The sequence below is a fragment of the Choloepus didactylus genome, chromosome 10 (genome assembly GCF_015220235.1).
Source record: "Choloepus didactylus isolate mChoDid1 chromosome 10, mChoDid1.pri, whole genome shotgun sequence".
Classification (NCBI taxonomy): domain Eukaryota; kingdom Metazoa; phylum Chordata; class Mammalia; order Pilosa; family Megalonychidae; genus Choloepus; species Choloepus didactylus.
In genome coordinates this window covers 106,768,964-106,793,886 of record NC_051316.1, presented here as the reverse complement: position 1 = coordinate 106,793,886, position 24,923 = coordinate 106,768,964, and the positions used below count along the sequence as shown (strand labels likewise).

The 24,923-nt window shown below is 41.5% G+C and overlaps 1 protein-coding gene across 1 annotated transcript in view; it reads left to right on the top strand.

Annotated features, from left to right (window-relative positions):
• PAPPA (pappalysin 1) overlaps positions 1-24,923 on the top strand; it is a 244,209-nt gene that overhangs the window by 75,436 nt on the left and 143,850 nt on the right. Inside the window, exons 6-7 of the mRNA XM_037798016.1 lie at positions 517-638; positions 10,672-11,170. Of these exons, the coding sequence (XP_037653944.1) occupies positions 517-638; positions 10,672-11,170 (621 nt within the window). The remainder of the gene's footprint in view (positions 1-516; positions 639-10,671; positions 11,171-24,923) is intronic.

The following is a 24,923-nucleotide window of genomic DNA, read 5'->3' as shown; positions in this document are numbered from 1 at the left end:
GGAGTGACCCAGAATGTCAGGGCTGGAAGTTTCCTTAGGCATCATCTAGTCCAGCCTACACATTTTTCAGATGAAGGGACATGACTTCTTCATATTTAATGCCTAGGATACAAGATGATGCCTGGTACATGGTAGGTACCTGATAAAAATTGCTAAAAGCGTGAAGTTTGAGGACCAAATAGGACAAGAGGTTTTCCCCCAGTTATATAGCAAATTCTCAGTGGAGATTTTCATGCCTCATGAAATTGAGTATTGCAGGTGGTACATCTTTGGCCTGTTGCTCCATTTGAAATTAGGGAATTGCATTCACCATCAGAATAGAAGCCCTTTAGGCCTAAACAAGATCTTTGCTGGACAAGGGGCAGGAGTTTCACTTACGGTTGTTTGGGCATGTGTAGGGAGGAGAGAGGCAACAGAGTCATTGTGTCCTCTGCCCTGCTGATCAAGCCGAGTTGAGTCAGTGACTCAGTCAACTGTTCCTAAGTCGGTGCATTTTTTCTTTCCTTGGCCTCCTAGAGAATTGGGATCAGCATGTGACCTTTGTCTGGAAGGGAGAATCCTGGTACAGTATGTCTTCAATGCCTCCTCCCCCATGCCCTGTGGCCCATCAGGACACTGGAGTCCTCGGGAAGCAGAAGGTAAGCTAGCCTGGAGGCTCACTTATAGATCTGGTATACACAGGACAAATCTTTCTATGTTTATGGAATTTTAAGACTTTCAATTATCTCTCCTGTATACCGTAAGTGCCCAAGGCCACACAGCTAATGAAGACATGGTGTGTGTGTGTTTATGAATCATTGCTCCAGTCCTTGATAGCCTGTGGGTACAAATGAGGTCCCGTTTGCATCAGTTCACATTGGGCTTCAAGGCATCAGTAGTGTTCATGTCTTCTTCAGTTATTTCTTAGAATACCCAGAGCATTTTCCCCTGTGTCAACACCATTTCTCTTACTTTCTTCTATATGCCCTCCTTTGTAACCTCCATTTACCTGCAAGATATCTGAGAGAAGCACCTCACTATTGTCACAGTGATGAGCAACTCCCACGTCCACACCCTTCCCTGCTCAGGGGCCTGTCTCCCAGGCCTCCCAAGGGGCTTAGGATCTCTGCGCTCGCTTCCTTTCCATAACCCTCACTGCCAGATCCACTCTGTTTCCTGTAGACATTTAGAGAACACCTTTTGCCTAATGCTTTGTTGCATTTTGTCACCTGGCCAGGAGGCAATGTTGCTGGGACTTTAAGGAATCTCTTGGAACATCCCCCCCACTCGGTTTCCTTCTCTAATCCCTCTTTCTATAAGGCTCAGACCTAGTCCCTGAAGTGAGGCTAGTGTAGACACAAGATCCTTTCTTCTCAGTCTTCCATCTCACCCTTTCTGGCCCTCCAAGACCTCCAGGTAGAAGCCCCCTCTCAGCCCAGTCCGTCTTGCTCTTGGGAAGGTCAGCTCATGCCCTGGGTGGGGATACCATTACACCTGTTAATCTTGGGGAGCCGGATCTGATTCTTCCTTAAGGTTCAGTGAGAAACTTCTCTTTTATCCTCTATATATTTAGAAAGCAGCTTGAAATCCAGAGATAGAATAAAGCAAGGGAGAAGGATCAGAGAAGAAATTGAAGGAGAAAGATGACGTTACTGTACTTTGTTATCTTCTAAAGTAGCTTAAAATAAAAATGAGAGTTGAACTCAAGAACTCTAAACAGATCCATCTGGAATGTAAAGCCAGAAGGATATCTGGGAGAAAGCCTCAGTTCAGCCACACACAATCCCAGTCTGTCAGTTTGGAAGGGATGCCAGGGGTCATCTAGCCCCAGTTCCCACCCAGTGTAGGAATCCCCTCTGCGCAGTCCCTCACTGAGGCTCCCCTAGCACCGGCTTGAATATTTTCTTGGCCTCCCTCCTTTAGCTCCATTTATTAGAAAGTTCTTCCTGTGATGTTTCTACCCAACTCTCTCCCTTTTGGGTTTTCACAGAAGGAGGTGTGGCTCTTCCACCTGACCACACTTTGCTGAATTCCATAGACTGAACCCATCTTATCTATGACCTGACCACCATAGGAAATGTGTGCCAGACACTGTGTTGGACACATGGGCAAAGCAGAGCTAATTGTCTAATAGTAAGGTGAAGTCAACAAGCAGTTACCATTCAGTGTGATGATGCGTAGGCCAGCAGGTATACAGGGTGTGGGGAACCAAGAAAGCATCTCACCCAGAACTGGAGACTCAGGCTTCCCAGGAATTATCACAACACCAGCAAACAAGGCGCATTTGAGGATGTGCAAAAGTTGGATATGTTTAGAGCAGCAGTTTTCTGTAGATCTGTAGACCTTTTCAGAGTGTCCATGAAGTCAGAACTATTTTCACAATAATACTAAGACCTCCTTTACCTTATTTCACTCCCTTGCTTTCCTGAGAGTACAGTGGAGATTTCCAGAGAGTATCTGACATGCAATGCCATCATCATTCTGATGGCTAATGGAGAACATGCTGTGTGTTCTTACGTTTTACAAGTTTTCTCAGTTTTAATTTACAGCATTGTAACTATCGTAGATATGATCCATATAAAGAAAAGCTCCTCAATAATGTTTTAAGGGTTTAAATGGATTTAGAGCATGAAGAACAGGTAGGGACTGGTGAGATGGGAATGGCCAGATCAGGATGGGTTTGGATTTAAACTGCAGACAGTGAGGAATCACTAACATGCCTTGGTAGGGGTATGGTATATGGTAAGATCTGCATTTTATTAAGATTGCTCAGACTGCCCTGTGAAGAAGAGCTTAGGGTAGGTGGGTGCTGGAGGGAAGAGACCTGGAATACAGGTGGGCCATGGTTGTGGTCTGGATGAGATGAGTGGCAGTGAGAATGGAGGGAAGGGAGTGGAGTTGGGAAATATTGGGGCGATAGATCAGAAGGATGCTCCCTTGGCTAAAATCATCTTGGCTAAATCATCTTGTTGGAATGAAATAACTTCCAGACATGTCCCTATAATCCCATCTGACACAACTACCAATCATTTGTGTCTGTTCCTGTTTTTGTCCCTGACCCTCTTAATAGCATGTATGTACAACTGAGTTCAACTGGAAGTGCTGAGCCCCCTGGTTCTCAGAGCTGACTCTGGCCTCCCAGGAAACCCAGCATCCCTGGGTTTTCCTTCAGGTTATGTAAATTTTGTACACCCAGGCCAAGAAAAGACACTGTTCTTTTTTTAGTCCATCCTAATACAGTCTCTGTGATCCATTTGGCTCAGACCCTTTTAATATCCTTGAAGAAATAAACTTTTCCATGAGCCAAACTCTGCAATTTATTTCTCAACTCATTTTCTTCCTATTTATCTTTGCGTGTTTAAGTTTTTGGACTTCCCAAACTAACACAAAAACTCCCAAATCCATGAACGATGCCAGACACATCTGTGGTGTTGGGGAAAAGGCACTGGAGGGGATGAGGAAGACTGAACCTTGATCCCAGCCCTGCCACCAACTTGCTCTGTTGAGTGCGTCACTGAGTTTCTTCAGAACCGGTACCTCATCCACGGAACAAATAATTGAACTATGATGTTCTTTCCAGCTCTAATATCCCTTGGAGCAGTAACTTCTTTTTTTGTATCCATATTAACAAGATAGAAGATTCATTTGACAAATATTTATTGAGCATCTACTATGTTCCATTAATTTTGTCTCAAAGAAGGTAAACACAGCCTCAGCAATTCTTGCCTTTAGCCTCAGAAAGTGGTCAAGCTCTAAAGAAACCTTGTTTTCCTATCTCTTGATCAAAAATTGTTTTATAGATGAATATTTCCTGATTCATGTTACCCTGAGGTCCAGGAATTAGACAACTGGGTATGACTGACTCAACCCCCACTGAGATCACTTATGCAAGCAGATAATGCATTCCAAGTGTTGGGATTTCCATTAGAGATTGACACATGGCACTAGCTGTTTTCATTTTTTCTTATTTGTGCATGAGTTTCCCCATTTTTCTGCCGAGAATGTTTCAGGTGTGCTGAAGTATTCGTCTGGAAAAAAACTTGGCACCAAGTTTCTATGTTTATGTCAACAGCTGCATTGTGTATCCACATAGCTATATAATAGTATCTGTATAGATCTTTATAAATGTAAATTTAGATCAGCGTAGGTATGTATACAGATATTTCTAAACACATAAGTGGTCTTATTTCTAGTTGACACATTATATAAACGTGTAACTTTTTACTCAGTCACCATATGTACAAAATGATATTTATTAATAATGAAGTAACAGGACCATCACGCTTCTTCTCATTTTTCCCTCCCTCCTCTTCCCCTTTCTTCCCTCCCTGCCTCCCTGCCTTTCTTTCTTCCATCTTCTCTTTCTTTTTCTCAGCCCCTCTTGCTGCTTCACCGTCATATGTCCCATCAGTCTCCCAGCTGTGTCCGTTTTGCCTGTGTAGAACCTCTGACCTGTCCCAGTCTCCTCTGATGCTCCTTTATCCAGGTGGCCATCATCTGTTGTTCACATTAGTACATCAGTCTCCTGACTGGTCTCACTAGACTAGCAGCTCCATGAGGGCAAATACCATGTCTGCCCTATTCCCCCATGGTATATCCAGGGACAGTGCCAGCCCTGGATACAGATTAAACACTCAATAATTATTTTTCAAATGAGTGAATGAATGGATGGATGGTGAATGGATGGATGGGTAGTTATCTGTTCTTTAAAGAGTGATTTTTCTAAAAGACAAATCTTATGTCACTTGCTTAAAATCACTCAGTAGCTCCCCATTTTTCTCAATATAAAGTTCCCTTTCCTTGATGTGACATGCAACACCTTTTGTGTTCAGGGTGCTGCTTAATTTACTAGTCTCATTCAATACTTACTGTTCTGTTGCACTGAAAACTATAATCATCTTAACTCCCCTTCTCTCTTACCATGAGTCTGTTGCCCAGACTCTTCTCTTTGCTTGGAAGGTCTCATCCTCTTAGGTTTTTCCTCATTAATCCCTCCTTACTCTTTTAGAACAGAGCTAATATACTTGTGAGCATCTATTTCATCCCCTTTGATTTTCATAGCAACCCTGTGAGTAGGTATCATTACGGTAGATGTCACCACTGAGAAGTGGTGTAGCTGATATTTTAACCCAACTTTCATTGCTTCAAAGCCTGGCACACTGCCTAGACCAACAATATCACACAATATTCTACTCCCCACTAGGGAATTATATAGCCATCTGGGTCTCAGTTTCCTCTTCTGTAAAATAAGTTTCATAAGACCTGTGTCATAGACTTATTGCCAGGTGGAGAAGAACTGAGGCATGTATCATACTTGGCACAGTGTCTGGGGCATAAAGGATGCTCAATTTGTGAAATATGCTAATGTTAAAGGGACTGCTGCTTTAGTGAAGGGTTGAATGTGACTACCCTTGGGGCTCTTTTTTATATCTAAAGTTTGCTTCTGATAACCATAAAAACATGAGTTTTTCTAAGATTTCTACTCTTGTTTACTGGCTTGAGTATAATGACCAGACTTTGGAAAGCATTTAGGCCCTTTGTTGATTAATGTATCATACTTGGCACAGTGTTTGGGGCATAAAGGATGCTCAATTTGTGAAATATGCTAATGTTAAAGGGACTGCTGCTTTAGTGAAGGGTTGAATGTGACTACCCTTGGGGCTCTTTTTTATATCTAAAGTTTGCTTCTGATAACCATAAAAACATGAGTTTTTCTAAGATTTCTACTCTTGTTTACTGGCTTGAGTATAATGACCAGACTTTGGAAAGCATTTAGGCCCTTTGTTGATTAACAAGAAACCAGAGAGGACAGAAGAGCCAAACCGATTTGTCATCTTTGCTCTTGAGTGGATTCTCACCACTGACTATCAGTTCCCCCAGGGAAGGGAGAACTATTGCTCCATCCTTTGCCAGTTCCAGGAGGAGGCTCATGGAGGGGGTGGAATGCTCACCTGGCCCCCACCATCAGGCAGCAGACCCTGGCATGACATCAAGTATAGAACCTGATCAGTCCAATCTCACCATCCCAGAGGCCATTAGTGGCCATAAAATTATCCAACCTGCTTTGGATCCCATTTAAAACAATGTGTGATCACAAGAATGAAGGGCAAACCAGCTCGGGTGAAGGAGCTGAAGAATTTTGTATGCCAAGCAGTCTCTGATTGCTTCCTTATAGGAGAACCCAGCAAGGTTCAAGGGACTGTCATTCCACTTCCAAAGAGAGTTTCTGTATTTGTGCAGAGTCCTGGAGCCAGTGCCCTTCACAGATGAAGGTCCAAGCATCTTCAGTGGAGGCAGACACCAACTCTGAAATGCTTGGATGGCATGTAACCTCACTTCTTAATTTTACATGTGAGAGTGGAAAGCTTGTGACCATGATCCCAGAGCAAGTTATTTGCTAAACTGAGAGAATGATTTGGCATGGATAATTATCCCTCATTCTGGAAAATACTGTGTCATTACCATCACCATCAACACCATGGCACCACCTGGTTTGGAGGATCTTGATGTTTTGTACTCTTTCATATTCATTCACTGAGTACAATTTATTTGCTCTGTGGAATCTGGAGTTAAATGTGGGCATGTGGTCCAGATATCTATTGGCAGAAGGGTCATGTGGGAAAAGCCCTGGAACAGAATTCAAGACCTTTGTTCTTGCCCCAGCCCTGGCACATAAGCAAGATACTCTCCCTGCTCTGGTTTCCTCAACTGTCAAGTGGAGGTAATTGCATTGGCTTCCACCTAGCAGCAGAGGTTTACCTAAGACGGAAGAGCAAGTGTCTGTAAACAGCTCTCACCGGGCTCGGTCCCCGTGATCTGCCCCTCAACCCTCTTTGCACTCCTGTCATATCACGCACCGTGATCTGTTTTACTTGTTCTGTTAATTGCCTGACTTCTCCACTAGATTGTAAACTTGAGATCAGGGACAATACCTTGAAGTTTCATGACTGTGTTCCTCGCATGGATGGCGGTAAAGGTAGAACTTGTAGTGGAATTAGTAGGATAGGGCTGACATTATTAGATGTGCCATTAGTGAAAGCAGTAATAAAGCGTTAAAAGTGGTGTTTGCAAACCAATGCCAAAAATAAAGGTAATTATGGTATGCAAAGAAGTCATAGAAGCTGAATTCATGACAGTAGAAGCGTTGGATATGGTGGAACCATAGAGAGGTAGAAGGGAAAGTAGTCATAATAGCAGACGTAAAGAAGTGGGGAGGTGCAGGGAAGAAAGAAATGTGTCGAGTTCTTCAAGGTAAACCTAGAAGTGTCCCAGCTCTAATATTAGCTTTGAGGGATAGAGAAAAGACCTGGCTCTCATAGGAGGGTGCATTATGTGGTGCATCAGATCTCCATTCATTCATTCACATACTTGACCATGCCAAGCACTATACTTAACCTGAGCACAGGTTTAAGTATATGCAAAAGATATGAGACTACCTCAAAGAGCTTATCATGTAAGGAGAAAAATGAATCTATGCATTATATAACTCAAGTATACAGAATGATACCAGCCAGCTTTGTAAGCTTAGCCAGTGGCCTACTCTCTCTGGGCCTCAATTTCCCACTGCTTATTGTCTCTGTGATCTTTGGCAAGTTACCTTTACTTCCCTGTATCTCAGTTTCCCTCTCTACAAAATGGGGATGGTAAGTTACCTTCCCCATGAGCACGTTATGAGAATCAAATGAATTAACACATGAAAAACCCTTGGCACATGATGGCATTTCTTCCTCCATGATTTTTTTTTTTAATTCTTCAAGTTGAAATGAATCTCTACCTATTCTAATGCCAGTAGGACTTCATATGCACTTCCTTTAAAACACCATGACCTGACAGAAGAGACACAATCACTTTCTGCACTTTACTGAGTGATGTTGTTGAGCAAGTGACTTCCCTGCTCTAACTCTTATTTTCCTAATCTCTAAAATGGAGATAATGATAGCTACCTGATGAGAATGTTTGTTGAGGAAACAAACATTTACCTCGTATGAGGTAAATACGGTACCTACCCCAGTGTCTGCCCCATAGTGGGAGCTCACCAGTGGTCACTGCATTTTTTGATACCAGCTTTTACATATGTCTCATCACCCCTCATATGTGGCAAGCTCTGTGAGACTGGACTCTATGTGCCATTCATTTTATTTTTTCTATAGTCCTCATAGTAATGATTTGGACTTAGTAGGGCATTTTTTGTAAGTAACACTAACAGAGAGAAACTCTAAACCCTTGGCTACAATGTCAGGTTTTAAATCAGTCCATTTGTTGATTAGCTGTAGGATGTTAAATAAATTATAGAATAACTACCCAAGGTCAAAAGAGTACATAGAAATAAAGACTGAGAAAAAGTAGGAGAAAAGATGGAATTATTAATTTTATGTTTATAAGATAATAGAATGTTTTCTCAGCTCATTTACACTCTTCTTGCTTTCCAAATTTGCTACAAGAGCACAAATTATTTTCTGAAAGAAAATTTTAATTAATAATAATAAAATTAAAATCCTGGGGCAAAATTGATGAGACCAGGCAATCAGTGTGTGTGCTGGGTCTCATGGCACAGTTAAATGTCATTCTTTAGAGCAGTGCTATCCTACAGAACTTTTTGCAATGATGGAAATGTTCTATGTCTGTGCTATGCAATAGAGGGGCCACCTGTAGCTCTCGAGCACTTGGAATGTAGCTAGTGTGACTGAAGAACTGAATTCTTAATTTTACTTGATTTCAGTTCATTTTAATTTAAATAATAATATGTGACTACTGACTGCTGTATTAGTGCAGGTTCAACTTAGTGGATCAGAAACCAAAAGTCATGGTTCCTACATACATGTGACATAGCCAAGTGACATTGGGCAAGTTATACAACCATCTTTATTTGAATATTCAGTAGCAACATTCAACAGATATCCAATGTTCACTTTCTATGGACCAGATATTGCATTAAGGAGAGGCTATATCACACTGAGTGAAGCTGAACTATAAAATAAGAGACAAAAATTACATCTCTCCTACAGGATATTGGTAATAATCATGAGCCAAATAATGGGTAGGGATATGTAGTATATACTGTAAAGTACTGGCCTCTATAAAAGTTTATTATATGGATAAATGATATAGGTGTGCCAACAAACCACAAAGTCAAGAGAGTCAGGAACTTAATGCATTGGAGAATAGATGAGAAGAAAAGCTTCAGTCTACGCAGAGTCTTATTCATGTTTATGAATAAACTAAGCGTTGCTTCTATCCACCAGTTGCTGCAAGTAAAGATGGAGGGAATCTTGACAGTTATCTCCACCTTTGCTTGTTCTGATGTATTATACCTAAAAAGTCTTTGTGCATTCTCCCTGTTCCCCCTTTCTTCTTCTTTTTCTCTTCTCTTCTTCCTCATCACTTGGTGTCTTCTCTCTGTTCTCATGGCTGGGCAGAGGCAAGGAGGCTGGGGGAGCTAAAAGCCTACACTGCAATAGCTTTTCTAGCCAATATGGCTTTCCAGTTTTAATACTGTGGCACTTCCTGTTACACTGTAACATTACCACAAAGCCTTTTTAGACAAATATTTCTTTTCCCTTTTGCTTTGCAAATGTCCAGTATCCCCACCCCTCACCCAACCACTGATGCTCAAGTAAAAACAGAACGTGGTTATTAGGAAAACTTGAGATCCTCTATCCTACGCTCACCAGCTGATCTGTATCGCTCATCGGACCCCCTTAAACACACCAGAGCCAATTGCAACCTTGAGTCCTGATTACATCTCTCAACAGTGCAAAGGAGAGCTCTCTGAGGGTCTAAGATGGGTGATCTCAGCGGAGAAAAATTCAGAAGTCGCTGCAGGCTGAGATCAGTGGGGATGAGGCATCGTCTCCCTAGGGAAAAAGTAGAAGAATCCCCCCGCCCCCTTATCCAACTCTCCCCTTCCTGAGTCAGAACGGACAGAGCACAGAGCAGCTCAGCGGTATGGAATGACCTCATGTGGGGAAGGGGAGGAGGAGAGATAAGATGGCTCCAGGGCTGGCTTCCAGCTCTGTGGCTCATGGTTCTAGACAGTCTCCTCCCAGAATCCTCAGTCTAAGGGGCCGATGCTATCCGTCCTCACCTCCTCTTTGCTGGAGGTTTGCTGTGTCCTCTGTCATTCCAAGTTGGTTTTACCAAAGGTGATACCACATGGATTCTACTTCATTTTAGTGGCCCATAGCCAATATGGAGAATAAAAGTGCAGATTTCAGAGTGAGACAGAAGTGGGTTCTAATGCTGAGTTTTACTCTGTAAGCTGTGGGACCTTGGGTAATTCACTTCAAATTTTGAGCCTTAGTTTCTTCACCTGTGAAGTGTTTGCCAGAATTAAACAAGTTCGTTGGGCACCGTGTGTATTTAGCAATGTGTGTCTTTCCTTCTTTGCATCCTACGTAGCATATCCTCCAAGTAGGAGATAAAGAAGGAAAGTTTGGGCATTGACTCACTAGCAAGATGCTTACTTGAATGTAGTTTTGACCAAATGTCTGATGATTCATCTGAAATCTGTGTTGGTAACAGAGTGAGGATGAGCTGGGTGCTGTGCATACAGCAGATTCATCAAGACACTGAGACATCTCCTTCTTCCTTTCCCCCTCCATCCAAGTTCTGATCAGCTGAATGCTCCAAGAAACTGAGAATCAGACTGAAGGTCTTTCCTTAAGAGCTCATTCCTTTGTGTCTTCCCCACAGGTCACCCAGATGTTGAGCAGCCATGTAAGTCCAGTGTCCGCACCTGGAGCCCAAATTCAGCTGTCAACCCACACACAGTTCCTCCGGCCTGCCCCGAGCCAGAAGGCTGCTACCTTGAACTGGAATTCCGTTACCCTTTGGTCCCTGAGTCTCTAACCATCTGGGTGACCTTTGTCTCCACTGACTGGGACTCTAGTGGGGCTGTCAATGACATCAAACTGTTGACTGTCAGTGGGAAGAATATCTCCCTGGGACCCCAGAACGTCTTCTGTGATATCCCACTGACCGTCAAACTCCGAAATGTGATTGAGGTGGTATATGGCATCCAGATCTACACATTGGATGAGCACCTGGAGATTGATGCAGTCATGCTGACCTCCATTGCAGACAGCCCACTTTGTCTTGAGTGTAAACCCCTGCAGTATAAGGTGATCCGGGACCCTCCTCTCAAGGAGGATGTAGCTTCTGTCCTATACCTCCATAGAAGATTCCTGGACAGGTAAGTGCCTTCTCTGGGTAGGGAGCTGATTGGGTGGGCTATGGGGGGATGTGAAGAGTGTCAGAGGGGCCTGGAATGGAAGGGCAAGGCTCATCACAGCCAGACTCACCTACAGAGATTCATAACCCAGCACTGGGTATAGCATTGTCTTAACAAGGCAGAGCTGTTATGGTGGAAAGAGCAATGAACAAGAGGCCAGAAGGTCTGGATTTTGTTGACAGCTATGAGGTGTGACTTTGAGCCTCACTGATTCTCTGAAACTTAGTTTTCCCAGCAGTATTATCAAGGAAGTTGGATGAGATTGGCAATGAGAAAGTCATATTTTACTAATGAAAGTGGAAGAACTGAAGTTTGCTAATGATTTTCTTTTTACAGTAAACTGAAGTAGATTCATGCATTCTGATTGCTTTCTCAGTGAATGAGAAGGGGAATTGGACATGCTCCTGGGTATTTGCATGAGAATTTTGATGGAAGGTGAACATCACCAGTGATGGTGCTTTTGCTTTATTTTCTGAGGCAAGAGACAGGTTCAGATCTATTTGTTTCTTAACAACACTTGCCCCTCTAGGTCTCCATGATTCTTTTTGTTTGTGGTTACGCCATGCTTTTATGTGAGATCATGCTTGTCCGGAGATTAGTTTCTCAAGCCATTTCTGTATCACCCCTTCCACCAAACATCCCCAGGATTTTTGTTTCGAAGGGAGGCCACCTTCTAATGACATCATTAGTGCCTTTGCCAGGTGCCAAACAATGGGCTAAGCTCCTTGCATCTTTTTACTCAGCACTGTTGTCATTCTTACATTGCAGAGAAGGAAACAACAGCTTAGAGACGGGAAATTACTTGTGCAAAATCACAGTTAGGAAATGGTGAAATCAGGATTTGAATTCTGTCCTGACTCCAAAGCCAGTGCACTTAACCAATGTTCATTTAAAGATGTGATTCCAACTTCTGTATTAATCTAACAAGACTTAGCCACCTACTTTGGGTACCAAGAGTTTATGCAATCACCAAACATTTATCTAACCCCTACTATTTGCAAGGGGTCTTTGATAGGGAGCATTTCAGTACTGGAAAGAACAATGGCTCAGGAATCAGATGTCTTGTTTCTGGTCCTCACCAGTCCACTTACTAATGGAGAAGTCAGTCAGTGTCTTTGAGACTCACTTTCCTCTTCTGTATGATGAGGATGTCAAAGTCAGTGGTCTCTATGGGTCTTTTGTGACTCTTTCTTTAGTTCTAAGATGAAATAAGACACAGTATCTGCTCTGTCTACTTGAAAATATTTACTAAGCCAGTCATTAATAGAAACCAAATTCTGGAGGAAACTTTTAATCTTTTTAAGAGACAGAACCACTTTCAAACAGTTTACCGGCACTTCCTTTACATGCTAGCAATTAAAGTGCACATCACAAGCAAACCCTTGCCATTCATTGAATCAGAGATGAAGAACATCTGTTTAAGAGCTCAAAGAGAGCACTTGGTTTGTGTTTGAGAATGTACTTAAAATTTAAAGGATTGCCTTGCCTTGAAAATATTCCATAACTCTGTCTCTTCCATCTCCTCACTTGTCTGGACTGGTAAAGTTCTATATATATGCATCTGCTTAAAATTTCTTTATGAAACAAAGGAGGACAGAAATAGTAGGTGTCTTAAAAACTCAGTTTACATGAAATTTTCATTTTTTGCCTTGAGTTATGAGCTTGTGATTGCTGACATGGGTTGATAAGTGTGGAATGGTGGAAATTAAACTTAAGAAGTAAAAGCAGCCTGAATTCTATTCTCAGCTAAGTCACTAACTTGCTCTACAATCTTAGGCAAGTCACTTCTCTCTGGTCCTCAGTGCCACAACCTTACAAGAAGAAGGTTGCACTAGATCAGTGGTACTCAAACTTGGTTGCCCATGGCAAACACTGGGGACGTTTAAAAATTGCCTGAGGCTCACTTGCATCTCCTCTCCCACTCCCCAACCTCCCACCCCGTTTTTATTTAATTGGTATGGATAAGACCTGACTATCAGGACTTTTACCATCTTCCCAGATTAAATGTGCAGCCAAGTTTGAGAACCATGGCACTAAACCAGTTTCCCGAAGTGCAGTCCCCAGAACAGAGTCAGCCTCAGCATCACCTGGGAACTTGTTAGAACTGCAAGTTTTCAGCCCCCACCCAGCCCACTAAATCAGAAACTCATGGTACAGGTGATTCTGATGCTGGTTACTGTTTAATAGCCATTGTTCTAAATTGTTTCTTGGGCCAGGAATCTCCAAGATCCCTTTCACTCATATAACTACTAATTCAATTTACAAATCCATATCAAGAAGATTCTATATGTCAGAGTTTGTAATGGGAGCTGGGAATTATGGGACTGACTCAGACCTGGTCCCCTTCCTGAAGATATTCATAGTTTGGTTTGGGGGATCTTTACCATTTGCCAATTTGCTTCCAAATCCACCACTACTCAGGTCCGCACTCTTCTACATCATTTATTCTTTCATTCACCAAATATATATTTAGTCCTACTATGTGCCAGGCATATGGCTAGTTTGAGGCATTGATTGTCTCTCTTCTTGGGCTCCTTTGAGTCCCAAGGAGTTTATTAGAGACCTGCAGTGGACTGGGCTTCCTCACCTGGATGTACTTGAGACTCTGAAAAAAGTAAAACACATCATTCCGAGTAAAGCTAGCATTTCAACTCCTTTATCTCTTGCTAATTTAAGTTTCAAACTCCACCACAAATACCTCTTTGTGTGTGTGTGTGTGTGTGTGTGTGTATGTGTGTGTGTGTATTTTGCCTCTCTCACATTTTTTCCATATCAAATAAATTGGCTCTTATACAAGTTCTATATAAAGACTGTTTTGGAGAAAGAGAGGAAAAATGCTTTCTTTTTCTTCCCTGACTCAACCCATTACATGATTCCCTTTGACCTTTGTCTTCATTTTTTTCTCTTAACAAAAATATTTATTCTTTCTGTTATCTACACTGGAGATGGTTTCCCAAGGTATGACATTGACGAAGGGAGAGGCTTCTGTGATTACCCATAGAAGCTTCTAGTAGACTGATTACTTTTGGCCAGGACAAGGAAGAAATGTGGAACTTCTCCCTTAAGTGGAACCCCCTCCAATGAACAAGAACTGACACTGTCAGAGGGAAAGGGTCCAAGTCCAACTCTGCTCTTAATTCACCATGTGGTGTTAAAAGACTCACTGCATCAACTATTTGGTCCTCTGTTTCTCCATCATGTTCAGCTCTCCTTTGCAGATAGACATTGTTCTTAGGTGACAGGTGACTCATTCACTTTTTTTTTTGTAAAAGGAATTCAGAAGTTTTATATATAAGAACCAATACCCACTGGTTCTGGATATCTGAGTAAAACATGAAGTTTCTGGATAATAATAACAACCATCAATAATATTTTCTAGGTATTTAGTCTGCTTTAATTGCCTTACAAACACTTATGCTGTTTTATTCTCACAAAAACTTTATGAGGCAGGTGAGGAAACTGAATCTCTGAGAAAGGACTTGAGCAACCCCATACAGCTAGTAGTGGCAGGGCCAGGTTTAAAACACAAGTCTGATTCCAAATTCTACTTTCCTAACCACTGTATCCCAGTGCCTCCTACTGCAGTCATACAAAGGCAGAATTTTAGACCTGAGAATTGTATCTAGTTTGGTCAAGTGAGAAGACAGAGATTACCACTCACAGGCTATAACCCACAATCAGCTGTAGGACTCACTGTTGGGTCCAGCAAAACGTATTACACAATCAGTTCTGTAAGCATCTGGCTGGAAAGAAAGTGCAGGGAAGCTTCTGATTCTCAACTTGGCTGTCAAGTGCTTCTGCACTGAGCACTGTGTTCCTTGGGCCTGCGTGGAATCCAAATTTCTCTGATAAGAAAAGACTCTGGACAAAGCTAAGCTAAATCATAGTGTTTGCTTAGAGAAAGCAAGGCATAAAGCGAATCAGTAACAGTGAATACCACTCTCCTGTTCATCTATCCATCTATCCATCCATCCATCCCATCATTCCATCCAACAAATAGTCTTTAGAAATGATGATACAGAGGAGAACGTGATAGGCATGGAGTCTGTCTTCATGGTGTTCACAAAGAAAGGGAAAGGGGATAGAAAAGTGAGCCGTGTCATTGCAGTATAATAATGGTCTGCTGGGAGAAATAGAGACAGTATCAGAGGCTTCTAACCCAAAGTTGGAAGAATTAAGGTCTAAGCTTAGAACTAGAATATAAATACACAAAGGACTGGATTTTTTGCCTGTTTGTTCACTGATTCATTCCAAGCATGTAGAACAATTCCAAGCACAAAAAAGACACTCAAGTAATTTTTGAATGGATCTTGAGTGAACGATGGGAAATTCCCAGGTGAAGAGATATGGGAAATCTATATTTTACCAAGCACCTACTGTGTGTTAAGCACTTGCTAAGGGCTTTAGGTTGATAATCTCATTTGATTTAATCTTCACCACAGTCCCACAAGGTAGGTGGTCTTGTCCCCAGATTAGAGACAAGGACCTGAAACTAATACAGGGGACATCAATTGCAGAGCTTACATAGCCATCAAGTGGCAGAGCTGGGGTTTGTAAGTAGGTCTATCAGCTCCAAAACTGGTTCTCTTATTCATTCATATTAACAAAATATGTTTTTTTACCTACTTTCTTTGTGCCTCTCTCTTGTCAGGATCTTTGATTTAAACTAGAAGCAATCTTAGAAGTCATCATCCCAACTGGCTTATTTGTATATCCCAATTCATTAATCTGTTGATTCTTCTCTCACATTCCGATCTGTTAAACTGCCAACACAGCCCCTATCTATGTTACCTCATCTCCTTGGCATTCTCAATATAATACTTGGGAGAAATGAAGGAACCTAAGGAAAGGATATGTTCATCTGATTGGGGTGGAAAATCTTGTGGTTCTGAGTCTGGTTTTTACAAAACAAATCCCCAGATCTCTTCTTCTGGACTCAGAATGCTCAGCACTGAGCATCAGTCAGCTCACAAACATTAGTTCATTCATCATTTTTCTTGGTCAGCAATCACTTGTTGATCCCCACCATAAACCCAACCATTTTCCAAGCACCAGGAATATGATCATGAACAGAGCAGAAAAAGCTCTTGCTCTCATTGACTCTTACATTATAGTTGTAGGGAGACAAATAAGAAACAAATGAACAAATAATTGCATAATATCACAGATGTGCAGGATTTGGTGTGATTTTAGATAGGTGGTCAGGGAAGGCCTCTTTAATGAGATGACGTTTGAACTGAGACCAGTTGACTCATAATGAAGACGGCTGAGCTGCCCTCACTGGAGTTCCAGATTATTTGGAAAATAGTTGTCTTATAACATGATCCCTGTTAATCACTGTTTGGATTGTATTCTATTTAACTGTGCTAGTGTTTTTGTTTCTGGTTTTTTGTTTGCTTCGTTTTGTTTTTTTTTTTTTTTTTTTTTTTGTTCACCTGGTTCTTATGACACAGAATAGTGGCTCCATGAATCCTTGTTGAATGAAAGAGAAAAGAATGAATCAGCAGCAGCAGCACAAAGTGGGACATCCCAGAAAATGGATCTCTTACTTCCAGATCTTGGCCATAAGATTGACATGTGATGCCATATTAAGCCTCAGAGTATTTAGAAAGCTTAACCCAAATCAAGGTCAAAGGCACTGATGACTCTTACATGTTGTTTTTATGATTCTCAAGCTCAGGCACTACTTCCTCTTTTTTTTTTTTTTTTTTTTCTTTTTTTGAAAAGAAATTTTTGCCCATTTCTTTTCTTGGCTCTTTCTGTATCTCACCCAGTCCATTCATTCTGTGTTCTTGTGTGTGTTCATTTGTTAATTCATTCATCAACCAAACAGTGAAAATCTAGTATTTGCTTTTTCTTTGAACACTATTATTTATTCTGTGCCCTGCACTGTGCTAAAACTAGGAATACAGCCATGCATGATGTAGATATGATCCCTGGCCTCATGGGACCACAGGCTGAAGGGGGAAACAGAAAAGGAATCAGATGAGTGCCCTACATCATGAAAAGTGCTATGACGGGAGGAGTACAGGGAGCTGTGGTAAAACATCCATTGGAAGGGTATGTAACCCAGCTTCAGGTGATTAGGGAAGGCTTCCTGGAGGAAGTGACATCTGAGCTGAGACCTGAAGGATGAGCAGGAGTTGATCAACTAAAGAAGTCTGCCACAGTGCAGATGCTTGAACCCAAGTGGATGCTCAGTAAACATTTGGTTAATGGATAAATGAATGAATGAGTGAATGAACCAATATACTATACTTCATAGCAGAAATTCATGCTCAAGCACAGATCAAATGTAGAAATTTGAGGGGGAAAATTAGTCATTTGGGGGAATCTATCCACTTTAGCTCTTAAATTTACTTCATTCTTTTTGATTGCTACATAATATTTGGTATGAATGTGCTGCAGGCTTTTTAGATGACAGATGTTCAGGTTATTTCACAAATTTGTCTATTACCAAAAATGCTGCAGTGAGGTCCTTGGTGCAAGCCTCCTTGTGGACACATGAAAGCATTTTTCTAGGATCGGTTTTGACAAATGAAAATTGCTGGTCATAAGCCATGGGCCTCTTTGATTTTAATGGATTTGACCGGATGGCGTTCTGAGAGGGTGAACTAGCTTACACACCACCAGCAGTATGTGCCAGGACTCGCTATTCCACATGGTCACTGCTATTTGATGCAACAAAAGTATTTTATCTGTGCCCCTCTGATGGATAAAACATGACTTTTCATTGGTGTGCTCATTGTGTTTCTTTGAGTGAGCATTTCTTTTCAAATGTTAACTAGCTATTGACATTTCCTTTCGTGGCGGGCCTATTACTATCCTTAAGTAATAGTTGGGTCTTTAATCTCCCCACACCTCAGTTTTAATGTAGCCCCCTTGAATATCATGCAGTACTATTAGAATCCGGGGTGAAACAAGAAGCAAGAGGGAAATAACATTAATGAAGTTATTCTGAATCACCATTTATGCATTGATATTTTATCAAGTGTTAATTTAGGGCACACCCTGCGTTGGGAACCATACCAGTCTGGTGATACAATGGTGAACAAAACCCAATCTGGTTTCTGCCCCCAGTAGAGCCGCTCTCACTTATGCTAGTCCTGGTAGTAGCAGATACTACTAGTAGCCCTACTATCACTGCTGATAATAACTACTATGTAATGAATACCTCAAATATGCCCAATACTTTTTATAAGTCTACCGATTTGGTGACGTTATTAGTACGTCCATTTCTCAGACAGAGAATCTGAGACTCAAAGAGGTAAAGTCATTTATTTAAGGTCCCGCAGTTAGTAACAGATGCTAGAGCAAGGTTTACATTCCTTGCCTGGCCCCGAAGGGTATGCTTGGCAGACAAGAAAGCTTATTCATTGTTCTGTTACTGGCAAAGGATAAGGCAGCATCTTGAAGGGTGGAGAAAGCCGATGCTAAAACTAGCTTTCTTGTTTCTAAGAAGCAATAGAATAAACACACAAAAGAGGAGAAAGCAAATTTTTTCATTGTTTTTTGAACATTTAAGCAGATGAGGAGGAGGAGCTTGAGGAAGTGTGGAGATTGTCCAACCAGTGGTTTCCAGTAAGCTGTTGCTGAAATGCGTGAGCCGGGACCTCCTCCAGAGCAGGGCTTCTCCCACGCCTGCCCAGCGTTCTCTTGCCTGCATTCACACGTCCTGCCTGCCAGGGCGGATGACTGCAGCATCAGGGAGAGGGCTGTATCTCCAACTCCAGAAGGACTAGCACAGTTCCTACCTCAGGCCAGCGGGCACATAGTTAGTACAGTCTCACTCTATTTTTGGAATCTGGCATCAGCCACCCATGACCCCTTCATCAGCCTTAGGCCAAGTAGCTCTCAGGATGAAATTGGGTTCTGGGAATATTAGGGTGAGCAAAAGGGCTTAGCAAAATCAACAGATCTCTAGGCTCAGCTATAGCCATAGAAGTGTTACTGTGTCCAGGTACCGTCATGAGTTTGAAAGCATGGTCGCTATTTGGCATTAATACACTAAAGTATCTTGTATCATGCAATTCAGTGGATCAGTCTCTTGCACTTTTAGAGCGAGTGGATCATTGGAGCTTCTCTTCTACTGATAGGGAAACTGAAACCCATAGGAATTAAATAATGGATCTAGGTTTCATTGGTAAAATAATTCATTCATTCATTAATAAGCAGCACCTACTCCTTGTCAGTTCTTTGTTGGCGCTCTAATTCTGAATCCTTTGATCTGGTAGGAGAGACAGGCTGACTAATCGTACATATAAAAATATAATCCAAAATGAAAGTATTATTACAAGAGGACATAATAGAGTATAATAAGGCAAACTTAATTTAAATTAAGGAGAAATATGCAGAAGATGAGACTGGAGAGGTAAGCAGGGGTCAGATTATGAAGGGGTTGTGGCTCATAATAAGTAGTTTGATTATATTCATTGGGAAATACAGGACTAATCCAATCAGATCTGTGATTCTATAAAATTGCTCTAAGTGCTCTGTGAAGAAAGGATTGAAAGAGTAAGAGAGAGCTGTGCTATGGGCAATGCCCGTGTCCAACTATAGATTATGGTTATTTGCATAGAGTTGTGGGTGAATTGGAAGTAAGTTTTCAAGGTAGAATCAAAAGGACTTGGTGATGTATCGGATGTAAGGGGTTCAATGTCTCCCAGGTTTTTGGTTTAAGTATCTGGGATGAGGGAAATGCTATCTCTTGAGATGTGGGGTGGAAGGGAAGGTGGAAGGGAGAATAGGTTTTAATTAGTATTTATTAGGGGTGGGGTAGGTCAAATGCTCAGGGTTAAGCATGTAGTGTGTGAGATGCCCAAAAGTCATAGGAGCAGACATGCTGGCGGAAGCTTTTGCATATACAGGACTGGAGTTGTCCATAGCAAAATCAGAGCTCCTACTACAGAGTCCATTTCCACTCACAATATGCAAAGCTACTTCTCTGCAAAGCAACGAATTCTGCTAAAAATTATCATAAAGGTGCTATTTCATCCAGCATATTATCTATAACACTTCACCTTCTGCAAATCATTGAAGGAGACAAAATTTTCTGTACAGGACTGATGTCGTCTATATCTTTCTAAGACTAGGGAAATAAGTAAGTAAGTAAGTAAATAAATAAATAAATAAATAAATAATATTCTACATGGAAAACTTTGTGAAGTAGCAGGACTCTTCCTGGTTTAGCATGATTTTTTATATAATATTTTATTTTTATTTAATAAATATCTTAGATATGTACAAACATGAATCTTATGCAATATGTATGCTCAAAAAGACTTTTAATTATTGAGGGAGAAAAACATGTTGAGAGTAGACTCAGGTAGGAAGTCAGCCAGCATCCAGGATCCACTCTGGAACAGCTTTGTTGCTCTGGGTATTTGGAATCCCATCTTTACAGCGTGGATGCCTAGGCAGGGGATGGTAATGCAGACCTGATAAACAGACCGATTTTAAATTTGATCCCAGGTAGTTTAGCATGACTTTAAAAGGCTTCAAGGAGGCTTCTTCAATGTATGTTTGAATGAATGGTCCAAAATACATTAGAGAAAAATGTATAATGAGAGGAAAATTTTATTAAGTATTTACACTGGCCTCAACCGAGTTCTGGGTTTTTATTTTTAATACATGATCTCAATTAGACATCCTAATGATGTCTTTTCACATTTTTATAGAAGATGCTCAGAGAAGCTGTATAACTGGTCCATACACACTCAGCTGGTAAAATTATGGCTTTGGGATTTCATGCCAGTTAACTGTATGTGAAGAGCCCTTTCTATTACCTTGTGAATTATTGTTATACAAGTGTAATAATAGCATCCATCATTTACTGACTATACAATAGGCAATGCGCTAAGCCCTTTAAAATATTTTATCTCATTTAATCCTTTTTAAAAAATCCTTTGAGTTTTTATTATTCCTTTTTTTTTCATAGCTGAGAAAATTGATATTTAGAGACATACAAAAACCTCTCCCAGAAAGAGTTACATGCAGGATTCTTCACTACTACAATGATGAACACATTTGAATAAAACTGAGTAGAAAGAAGCTTACTGGCTTGCAGGACATTGAGATGGTCCTCTGAGACATGATCAGGGCCTAGATATTCAAACCAAGTTAAAACAAACAAGCTAACAAACAAAAAATTGTAGATTGGAGAGAAAATAAATACTACCTTGGGGAGGGGAATGGTGGCTATCAGCAGGCCAGCACACCCGTGCTGCTGCAGTAGAAGCGTCTGTACCTATTAGCAGGAAAAAACAGAGTAATTGTGGTATGTCCAAAGATTTCTACATATTAAGGGTTTCATGGGCTATTAATAGGAGTTCTGAGGGGGAAAAAGAAGGTTTGTAGGTTTGTGGGGTATGCTAGTTTAAACACTGTAAAAGAGGTCCCTTAGTGCAAAACTTCACACAACCTTGAACATGCTAATGTTCAGTGTGAATCTTCCAGAGGTTGGAGTGCCTCATGCTGCCTTTCTTAATCTTGTCGAATAAAGGGAATCCTGTTTCCTTATAGCTTGTCATAGGACTGGCCCTCCTGAGGAACACCCCTTGGAAAACAATGTGTTAGTGAAATCAAGTTTCTATGAGTGTCCTGGTGTCAACCACTTCTTTGTTCTTTTGCTGCTTGCCCTGGAGTTAGGTAGAATGGCCTGGACCTAGGGATGCTGTTCTAAGTCCTGATTTTTAAGGAAACAAAAGGTGAATGGGAAAGAGAAGGGAAACAGGAGCTCTCAGAGGAATTACAAATGTGAGAAGATGGAGGAATTTATCTCACACTGAGCCTTGGCAAGATGAGTGGACAACATCCATTTGGTCTGCACTTAGTGACTTGGAGAATCATTGGACAGGTCTTGGTGAGCTTCTACTGGGTCTGTTAAAACAGAAACCTCAACACCACTTTAGAGATCCTCAATTTCGAGATTTAGAGTTGCTGGGGTATCTGATTCCCAGACCAACATACTACTGCCTTGATGTGTGATCCTGACCAAGACAACAGCAGTTGAAGTTGAGTCTTAGCTCTTACTCTTGAAAAACTGGGTGATGATTCCTGTCTAAACAGTCTCCCAAGGGGGGTCATGAGGAACTAATGAGATCACCTTGAAAGAGCATGATAGAGTGTGGGGAACTATAGAGATGTAAACTTTCGTGATTGTTTCTGTTGTTTGGTTTTCATTCAGCTTGTTCTTGGCCAGGGACATGCTGCAGAGAGAGAATGTGCATATGACAAACATACAACCACAGACAGCCACACACATAAAACAGTTTTTGGTTAAGCTCTAACCAAAGTGCTATGGTTCAGTGTTGTGTTGGAAAGAAGGAAAGATAAATTACACTTTATCTGAGTTCAAGAAAAAAAAGAGAAAACCACCAAAGTGCTGGCCTTGGACTCAGGAGATCTAGATTCCAGTTCTGGTCTCTTCAAACTTTGCTCTGTATCCCTGGTCACAGGACTCCCCAACTTGGCCTCAAGTTCCCTTCTCTAAAATGAAGGGGTAAGTATATGACCCGAAAGTCCATTTCCAGCTCTGTTATTCTGTTCAGATCATCCTTAGTTGCCCATCCACATGGAGCACATCTAATTCAGTAAGGGTGGAGGGACAGAGTGACATGTCATGCTGGCAGTAAGTCTGGACTCCTTTCTGAGGGACTGGCCATCTCTACAGAACATCTTCTTGGTAAACTAGGACTCTCAGGGGTCTTTCTTATCCTCCTTTCTCTTGGGTTTACCAAACTCTCTTTGCAACAATTTCAGGATGTTTGGGTGCATTTTTCCTGGCCAGTAGCATTTTGACTTGATAGCGTGATACTGGAGGTGGGGGGTTGAACAGAATTTACCACATTATCCTCAGCTTCTCGTGCAAGGCCAGGTATCAAGTAGATGGTCAGTACATGTAGGTAAAGAGATGCATGTGTGAATGAATGAAAAAGTAAACTCTGTGGCAGGGTCAATGAATGGTCAGAAATTCCTGAGAATGCAGATGATACTTGGTAGATTGGAGATATTTCTCAACACTTATAAGATGGTTTTGTTACAAAAGAATCAAAAGGTGAAGAAAAAGGATCTTACAGCATGGTTCCCTCTCATTTGGGGACCTCAGTTCCCCTATCCTTAAAATGAAGAGCTTGGAGTAGATGATTCAGTCTTTCACTCATTCAACAGGTGTTTATTTAGCCCTGCATTTGGAGCAAGCCCTGTGCTAGGCACAGGAAATAAACTAGGTAATTAGGGATAGTCCCAGCCCTCCAAGATCTTAGTCCAGTTAATGCAAAAGAAGGACAAATAAATAAGCAGTAACAAAGCAGTGGGAAGGGTGTTATGATAAGGGAAGCACATGAGCTTAGAGCTCCTCACTCAACTTATAGGAGGTCAGTGAGGACCTCCTGGAAAAGGTGGTTTCTAAGCTAAGGCAGAAGGATTTAGCCTGGGGATGGGATGTGAGACTGTTCATGGTGGTTGAGAAGTAGAATCTGAGGAGGAGAGCTTGCACAAAGACCCCAGAGACATTGAGAGGGGACAGGTCATGCCAACAGTGCCAAGTAAAGAACTGGACCTCATCATGAAGGTTGTGGGGAGCCACTGAGTGTTTTTAGGTTGAAGAGGTTCCTGATTGGATTTGGTTTTAGGACATCCCTTTTAGGCTTATGTGCTGGTAACTAGGTGGAGGTGGGTGCAGAGGCACAAAGAGGAAATAGTAAGGGCAGGTAAAATAGTGTTGACAAAACCAAACAGGAGATAATAACTCTGGTCTAGGATAGTTGAGGTGGGAATGGAGAGAAACAGATGAGCAGTAGCTAAAAGGGATAAAAGTACTTGATGACTGATAGATGGAGGAGGCAGGCAGATGGGTCAGGGAGGACACCTATGTCACTGGAATCACTGAAACAGAGAAGGCAAAGGGAGAGGCATGTTTGGGTTGGGATGGAAGGGAGAGGAAGAGCAGGAGGAGGAGGAGAAGGAGGAGGGGCTGGAGTTCAAAAGTGCCTTCTAGTTGCCAGTCCATGAGTCAAACAGCTATTGATTCAACCATAATGTTTCTTCCCTGTATAGAGAGATTCAGGAGTAGTTGAGATGAGCGTGTGCATACGAGTGTGCATGTGTGTGTGTGTGCACATGTGTGTTGATGGTAGGGAAACAGGACCTGTGAGACCACCTGTTTTCTTCATCTGCTGATTCTCAGTGTGTAGTCCATTTTTCTAAGATGGTCCCCCGGGTGGTCTTGGGACTAATCTTCTGTAGCACTAATACCTATAACATTACAAGGCATGGGCTTTATTTTCTACCCAGGATTAATCATTCACTCATGGGCTCTAATACAAGCCAGACACCACCTCCCTAGTGCCTTATACAAAGTGATGCCAGTCTCCACTTCCATTCTAATGCTGGCTTTCACATTCTTATTTTCAAAGCAAAAATTAGGTTTTTTGTCCCCTACTTTAATGTCATATGAACTAAAAAGTTTGGAAACTTCTATCCAAGGATGCTAGTAAAAAATGCCAGGAAAACCAGGTTCTGCACTTAATATGCTGCATGACTTGGGGCAAATTTTGCCCCTTCTTAGGCTTTTAGTTCCTATCCTACAATGAGGAAGTTGGAGTAAGTGATATCTGAAGCTGACTAGCTCTGATTTCTACATTTCTGTGATTCCTTCTTGAGGTAAGTTCCTTGTGTACAAACTTGGTCTACAAAAAATTTTAAGCAAGAGAAT